This window comes from Nanorana parkeri, unplaced genomic scaffold (assembly GCF_000935625.1).
Source record: "Nanorana parkeri isolate BGI_ZX_2015 unplaced genomic scaffold, ASM93562v1 scaffold53, whole genome shotgun sequence".
Taxonomy (NCBI): Eukaryota; Metazoa; Chordata; class Amphibia; order Anura; family Dicroglossidae; genus Nanorana; species Nanorana parkeri.
This window is the reverse complement of record NW_017306321.1, coordinates 794,040-802,745: the sequence shown is the minus strand read 5'-3', so window position 1 is coordinate 802,745 and position 8,706 is coordinate 794,040. Positions and strand designations below refer to the sequence as shown.

Here is an 8,706-nt window from a genome sequence, read left to right as displayed (position 1 = left end):
CAGGTGAGCTCTTTGGGGAAGAGGGGGGGGGGGTCGCCGGTGACTGTTTTACCGCCAAAGCTCACTTGTTTATTTGGAATCACAGCGCGGCCCTGACAGGCATAAAGCGCCCAGATGGAGTCAGGAGGTTGGAAGTAACATTTATATCTCTCCGAGATGAAGAAAGAACGGAGATGTGTCATCACTTTTGGAGACAACCGAACCATCTGACCGAGTGATTGACGCCTTGATTGCTGCAAAACGCCACAATTTAGACACAGTTCAGTCTTGTAAAATGCGCTCTATGAATTGTTCTAGGTGTTACTTACACTGCACAGACTCTTTTTATAGGAAAGCTTGTTTTTTTTTTCTTCTGCTTGTCCTTCAAGAGTAGATATAAGGAATTCCGGCCGCAGGTGCAGTGGCTCCCTCCACCGCCTCTCTGCCTCCTGCACCGCTACAGATGCGGCTCTCTAATCGCCCAGCCGCTCGCTTCTCAAGGGTATACTGAGGCGATCCGTCTGCACTGCCCCATATTGTAGGACCGGACTGCACTGAGACTGTGCGGCCCTGTACCATTTGATCCGCGGACCGGGGGTTGGGGACCACTGCTATACACAACAATGAGCAGTTAGCCCTTGCTGTGCTCAGGTAGCCCCACTGCAAGGCGAAGATTGTTTAGGCTTTAAGACCTGCGGCTCAGCACAATAGCGAAGCAACTAGTATTTTCATTGGGAGGACAACCACTGAGTATCTATCATAAAAAGCCTTCTTTGCTTTTTATGTAACCCCATTTCGAGCTAAAAAAAACATTTTACTATAATTTCTATAATAAGTTCTCATTTTCTAGAAAGCATGGCGCCTTCTTTAGCTGTGTAGAAGGGAAGACAGCAATTTCCTTTTTTATATCCTTTCCTTTGTTCCTTGTAGTAGAATTACAGCGGGTGGTCATAGGGCAACAAACATGCTGCAACACCTGGGGTGTGTTCCCCAAATGCACCGCTACCGGTGTGTTGGGCTGGCTGATACAAGGATAGACATTAATGGGGCCACAGCCTGAGAGGCAGGTCACACTAGTGACAATTTGACAGATCGCTAAAAATGCAGGGAAGACAGTTGTGCTTCTTTAGAGAGGTGTCACTCCCTTGCTGCCAAAAATGCTGCAAAACCAAAGTCAATGACCGGAGACCACCCCATCGCTCCTCCAGCCACATAGGGGATGACAAATGCAGGCAGGTGAGCTTTATACTGGATCCTCCAAAGTGATCCTGCCACTGGCCAGTTATTACTAGTGATAGGATCCCTATTGGGACATTAGTGTGGTATCTAACGTGGTGGTATCAGTGTGGTATCTAACGTGGTGGTATCAGTGTGGTATCTAATGTGGTGGTATCAGTGTGGTATCTAAAAGTAATGTTATCTGTAATTCTTTTCATAAATGCATGTATGTTTATCTATCTATCTATCTATCTATCTATCTATCTATCTATCTCTTTACCATATATCTATCCATAACATAATCATAACAACATATCAATACTTTGTTATTCTTGGATATTTGCAATATCCTTAGATATTGCACATTGCAATAGCCAACCAGAAACTACAGTGATCCGACACCTACCGACCCCATGGGTGCTGAATAACTGAGAGTTTACTGAACAGCACTGTACAGTAAACTCTATTGTATATGCGAAAAGATCGTAACTCCATCGATTGCAACCCGAGGAGCACCTGTACTCCTCAGCTCCATCTAGTGGCCATTCTTAGCATGTATTTCCTGTACTCCTCAGCTCCATCTAGTGGCCATAATAAGTATTTATTTCCTGAACTCCTCATCGCCATCTAGTGACCCTAATAAGTATTTATGTCCTTTGCTCCTCAGCTCCATCTAGTGGCCATAATATGCATTTATGTTCTATGATCTTCAGCTTCGTCTAGTGGTCATTTATTTTTCACAGGTATTTATATAGTGCCGACAATTTACACAGCACTTTACATCAGTCCCTGTCCTCAATGGGCTTACAATCTAAGGTCCGATGTCACATGCAGGGACAATTTTGAGAGGAACCAATTAACCTTCTAACATGTCTTTGGAGTGTGGGAGGAAACTAGAGTACCCGGAGGAAACCAACGCAAGTACAGGGAGGACATGCAAACTCCTCACAGATAGTGTCCAGGCCCGGGGTTTGAACCAGGTACCCAGAGTACTGCAAGGCAGAAGTGCTAAACACAACACCACTGTGCTGCCCATATTTGCTTTGTACTTTATGAATATGCCTACTGAAGAACATTTGAGCAGTTAGAAATTACACTACGAAAATACGTTTTTGCCCCTGTCGTGAAACAGCTGGTTGATTCGCACAGAACAAATGTGCATGCAGTTTTGCTCGACGAATAAGCTATGCAAATTTTTATAAACTACCCCCTAAGAGTAAAGTGAGCTGAGGTCAAGTACCCGTGTGTCCCACCAGCATCTCCTTGACGTGATCTGATGTTATCAGGGCACACGGGTCCCCTTTCCTTCACCTTACCTTAATGATTAAGGGACATAGTGTAGTACAGCAAATGCATAACGCCGGACTATAGAATAGAGTCGCCAAACGCAGCTCTGTACAAATCAAGAAATACATTATTATGTTAACATTTGAAAGAGGTTTCCATGAGCCTTTGTGTAATATTGACACTGTCACACATAGCCATGACATAGTCATATAACATATTCATGAGCCAGCGACAACAAAAGGACTTCAATAACAAGCAGAGCTGGTGGCGGCGACGGTATAGGAGACCACAACAACACCACTGACCGAGACATGAGAATACGACTGGAAACAGATAGAGAAGAAATCAAACCAGCCATCGGCTAACCTTGTGTCACGTCGTCTCTTGTCACTATTGTAACATAGTTTCAGCTATTATCATCCACGGTGACATTCATTATTTGCTACAGTTTACCCCGAACTACTGTGTAGTTCGGGGTAAAACACCTCCTGAGCTAAAGCGTGGGCTGTTCTGCATTAACCACTAATTTGTATCAACAATAAAAAAGCATTAAAAATCTTTAGAACTTGATTGTTTGAAAGGTACAATTATAGGAGGATTATTATTCCCATATCTGTGTTCGAAATGGGTGATCTGTCTCTATTTTGGGATGCAATACCCCTCCTCTGGGTCTTCAGTCCTCTTTGGGACCCCAGCACTTTGCTGGACATGGCAATCTTTTCAGCTAAGCTACTGCTATCACGTATGCCAGTTAGGAATCCACTGTGGGGTGCAGGAGACAGCAATGGTATTGGGGGTAAGGTCACTGTTAACTTCTCAAATCATCTCTGAATTGGTGTTGACACTGTCCTTCCTTCTGGAAGGGGGCTACTTTTGTTCCCCATGGTCTCTGTGTGTGTTGTAAAGTAGCCATCACTCCAAGCTCACTCCCATGATGGACTACAATCTCATGTTTAGTTTAACAATTGAGATTGTAGTCCATCCCGGGAGTGAGCTTGCAGTGGTGGCTACTTTACAATACACACAATGGGACCATGGGGAACAAAAGTAGCCCCCCTCCAGAAGGAAGGACAGTGTCAGCACCAATTCAGAGATCATTTGAGGACCTATATCTTAAAAATTTAAAATGATTCGATCAGTTTTACATTAATATGGTCTTTATTCATACAAGACAAATACACTTAAGATGTAATATACAAACACATTTTGAAGTTTAATTTCCCAGCCCATCAAAAGTTTTTACATTATCCATTCCAGGTTCTACTTTTCATTTCCTGCCACACAAGTACAACATGATTGCTTTTTCACAATCAAAACCAATTTAAATTAAGACTATGTTTTGCAATGATCGTCACTCAAATCATCGCTTGCCAAAATGTACTGATACATCATCATAAGATCACACAGACTTGTTTCTCGGTTCTCAAAAAGTTTGCAAATTTTTGCCAAAACAACACTTGGCAGTCCAAAAGTTGATATGTCTCCGTGCACCCAACCGGACCAGACAATCTTTTACGGAAAACGCTGAACTACATGTTATCTCACAACATGGATTTTTAAACAATATACACCAATCAGCCATAATATTATGACCACCAGACTAATGTTGAGTAGGTCCCCCTTTTGTGGCAAAAACAGCTCTGACCCGTCAAGGCAACAAACCAGTAGCTCTGCTACAGAATCGGACTACACGGGCCAGCCTTTGCTCCCAACGTTCATCAGTGAGCCTTGGCCGCCCATTACCCTGTTACCACTGTTCCTTCTTTGGACCACTTTTGGTAGGTCCTGAACACTGCAGACCAGGAACATTCCACAAGATCTGCAGCTTTGGAGTTTCTCTGACCCAGTCGTCTAGCCATCACTATTTTTGCCTTGTCAAAGTCGCTCAAATACTTATGTTTGCCCATTTTCTGCATCCGACACATTAACTTCGGGGACAAAAAGTTCACTTGCTGACTAATATACCCCCCCTCCCTCCCCCTTCCAGATGCCATTGTAATAAGAAAATCGGTGTAAAGGTAAAGGCAGCATTTAAAAGGCAACTGATCACAAAGCTTGATTTTCCAAATACAGAACAAGCCAACACTAGAGGGTACGTCCTCTGAAAGTTCTTAATTTCACTTTTAGGTAAATGCTGGTAGGCTTCATCATCTCCTGGGTGCTTCTATCACTTGGAGGCCGTAGAGTCATTTTCCACCCCTTTGTTTTCCAGCTCCGACAACATTTCTTGGCTATTCCAAGGTAATTTCACTATAAGCTGATAACCACATTAAAAAAGACCTGCTTTAGTAGACCCAATGTGGCATACAAAGGTAGTCAGTGAGTTAGCCTACCAGGATCCACATATAGTGTAACTTCAATATGAGTTTTTTAGGCTGAATCATTCTTAAGCAAACTGTGCCATCCAGGACAAAATGATGGGGTCTCTTTAATGCAAACTTCTGACCCACTTTTACTCAACTTGACAGCGATCCATTGACGCTCCCATATCTGACACAACCACTCCCAACTAACCAGTGCTTCCTGGTATGGGGGAACATGTTTGGCCAATCACTAGGCTCAAGAACAGTTCTCGAGTGGGTGGTATTATCGCCCCTGTGTAAGCCCAAATCAGCACGAAGCTTACACAGGAAATGTTGAGACTGCTGTGATGGAAAGAAGGAGGGAGCATCCCGAAGTTCAGTATAAGGGAGTCAGAGGTGGACATTAAAGAAACCCTGCTACTTTGTCTTGAGCGCATAAAGAGACTTAAAGCAGAACTGAAGTCAACACATTTTTTATCAGTTTTGGATAGAGTATTGGATGTTTTTTTTTTATAGTAGGACAATATGGAGCTCAACCCTCACACATCTACTCTTGCTGCTGAAACCTCAGAGCCCGTTGAGGCTCCCACCTAAGCCTTAAGTTCATAAACTTGTAGAAATCAGCTCTCGAAACGGGGTCCATCCATTAATGTCAGTTTATGTCAACAACAAGCAGCTGACCAGTTTCAGCCCCTCAACTCGGCCTTAGTCATAGCTATGACTAAGGCCAAGTTGAGGGGCTGAAACACGTCAGCTACTTGTTTTTGATTGTTTTTCTTTTTAAACAAACTGACATTAATGGACAGAGTCCATTTTGAGTGCCGGATTCTACAAGTTTACAGCTTTATGTTTGACATCTGTGTCCCATTGGGTAGATTTCCCTTCAGAAACAAAAGCACAGGCGTCAGATACCTCGCACACCAGCACACGACACCAAACTTCCCCCGAAAAGCTCTTAAAACATTGGACTTTCTCCTATAACTTTTCGGGAGATTTCCCTCCACTTCCTGTTGAATAACCACTATAGGAAGTGAGGGAAAATTCAACCAAAGTGAGGGAAAACACTGTTGGTCAGCAAGATGCCGAGGACTAGTTAGTGCCCCCATTGGAAGATTTCCCATCTACTCCTGCTCTGGTGGCAACCAAAAAGTTGGGTTTTTCTTTCACTTGCATTGAAATTGGTCACTAGAACGAATAGGGAAGGTGAACACAAACAGCAATAAAATCCTTATAGGGCATCAAATCCCTCTCCACTGTATCGAAAACTAAAAAAAACTAAAACGTTTTGGCTTCATTTGCACTTTAAAAACAATTTCAGTAGTTCAGTACTTCAACAATTCTTACTTTGGACGCAGAAGCAGCAGCTGGATTGCTGGCAATGCTGGTCACCGCATCGCTGCCGACCGTCGTAGAGGTGGTAGATGTCGGCGTAGGAAGACGAGATGGTACAATGGGCAGAGGCAGTAGTCCAGGCCGGTTGTTGCCATTTCCATTGATTGCGCTGTTGACGTTGCTCGTGTTCATGTGGTTGCCGTTGGAACTCCACTCCCACCTCTCCCAGCCACCGCAGAAGTCCCTTTCGAAACGGCTGTGCCGTGACATCCTCGCCACCGCCGGCTCGCGGAAACTGCCTCCCTGTTCAGTCCTTCTTCTACAAATAGTACCTGAAATGTCAAAAAGGGAGGATTATATATACACGGAACAGGCTGCATGAGAAGCCTTATATATAGGTGAGCTCTATATGATAATTGATATGAAATCCCAGCATGCCCACTGAGTATAATGAGCGGGGGGACGAGGATGGGGGCGACTCTTATTTCCTTCACCATATAGCTGTGTAATTATTGGAAAATGAAAGTTCGCTCTTTGAAAGGCGAAAAAAGTTCAGAGAGCGACGTGCGGCACTTCCTGCTGTTTTCATTTAGAAAATAATAAATCCTAAACCAATTAGTCTTTGGCTGTCTTTTATAGAGGAACTGTAAACCACTAGATTAACCGCAACGCTGGCGTCGAGAGACAAAGGCGTCCGTGATAGAACCCCGGGTAAATGTAGTAAATATAATTACGGTATGGATCGACTTCCTTAGTATAACGAAGGGGTATTCAGCTCTATAATACGGTAATGGCTCTATTTCGTTATCACCGCAACGTGGTCATTAACGGCCCGCGCACCACCGTATATATTTAATCAGTGCCGCGGCCGCTGTGACGTTCATTGATAATTAATTGTGAGACGAGACATCTGGTTTATTTTAGCCCGTTGGTTAATGGGGACAGAAAGGCAGACATTGCAACTACTGCTTATTAAAACTAAATGATCACTTAAAGGGTCAGACCGCTTGTAGAAAAACATATAATAGCCATCGGCCTGAAGAGCTGAGTCACCTGCCGGCCTATTACATGTCTTGTCATCTGCCTGCTCAGTTTCCACTGACTTGACTTACTCCTGCCAGAACTGGCGTGTTCCCGGGTGTTCCCACTCTTTTGGTTGTATTCTCCAATAATATAAAGTCAAAGATCTGTCACTGACAGCGGAAACGTCTATTAGAACGCATCTAGAGCCCAATCTATTGCTTATGGAAGTAACTGGGAACAACAGCAACTCAGCCACACATGACAGAGCGGGCTCAGCGCATGATGACAGTGCGCATAAGTCGCCAATTGTCTGCAGAGTCAATAGCTACAGACCTCCAGACTTCATGTGGCCTTCAGATTGGCACAACAACAGTGCATAGAGAGCTTCATGGAATGGGTTTCCATGGCCGAGCAGCTCCATCCAGACCTTACATCACCAAGTGCAATGCAAAGCGTCTGGTGCAGTGGTGTAAAGCACGCCGCCACTGGACTCTAGAGAAGTGGAGACGTGCTCTCTGAGGTGACAAATCATGCTTCTCTGTCTGGCAATCCGATGGACGTGCATGGATTTGGCAGCTGCCAGGAGAACGGTACTTGCCTGACTGCATTGTGGCAAGTGTAAAGTTTGGTGGAGGGAGGATTATGGTGCGGGGTTGTTTTTCAGAGGTGGGGTTTGGCCCCTTAGTTCCAGTGAAGGGAACTCTTAAGGCATCAGCATACCAAGACATTTTGGACAATTTCATGGTCCCAACTTTGTGGGAACAGTTTGGGGATGGCCCCTTCCTGTTCCAGCATGACTGCGCACCAGTGCATAAAGCAAGGTCCATAAAGACATAGATGGGGGAGTTTGGGGTGGAGGAACTTGCACAGAGTCCTGACCTCAACCCGATAGAAGACTTTCTATCGGGTTGAGGTCATAGACACACTCCTAAACCTTGTGGATGCCTTCCCAGAAGAGTTGAAGCTGCAAAGGGTGGGCCAACTCAATATTGAACCCTACGGACTAAGAACTTTAATGGCATCCCAGCCATTAAAGTTTATTTGCGTGAAAAGTCAGGCGTCCCAATACTTTTGGCAATATAGTGTATCTATCCATTAATATTAGTTTTTATTATTTTCACAAATGCATGTCTGTCTATCCATAAAATAATTGTAACACATTTTATCTTTTTATTTTATACTCTAATTAATGTAAAATAAAACATTCTTTTATCTATCTATCTATCTATCTATCTATCTATCTATCTATCCATCCATCCATCCATCTATCTTGTATCTATGCATCATGTCTGTCTATGTAACTATATACTTTCATCTATCCCTTCTCCATCTATCCATTAAATAATTGTTACAACTTCAAGTTCTAACTAACTTTTAGTTTTACACTTGTTCTATTCTTGTATATTAAAAAGTTATCTGACAAAGTTCTACCCCTGAATGAAGCCATCCATTTCTAGAATAAAAGAGTTTGAACAGAACAGATGCCTCCACCCCATGCCTCCCATATGTACAAGGGAGACTGCTGAGAATTTGGACATGCTTTATACCCGGGATCTTGTGTACA

At 43.6% G+C, this 8,706-nt stretch overlaps 1 protein-coding gene across 1 annotated transcript in view; it reads right to left on the bottom strand.

The window, feature by feature from the left end:
• The window catches only part of KLHL29 (kelch like family member 29), a 459,910-nt gene extending 453,512 nt beyond the window's left edge, over window positions 1-6,398 (bottom strand). The window contains exon 1 of the mRNA XM_018575346.1: window positions 6,132-6,398. Coding sequence (XP_018430848.1) covers window positions 6,132-6,389 — 258 coding nt within the window. The 5' untranslated portion in view covers window positions 6,390-6,398. The remainder of the gene's footprint in view (window positions 1-6,131) is intronic.
• Window positions 6,399-8,706: the final 2,308 nt, after the last annotated feature.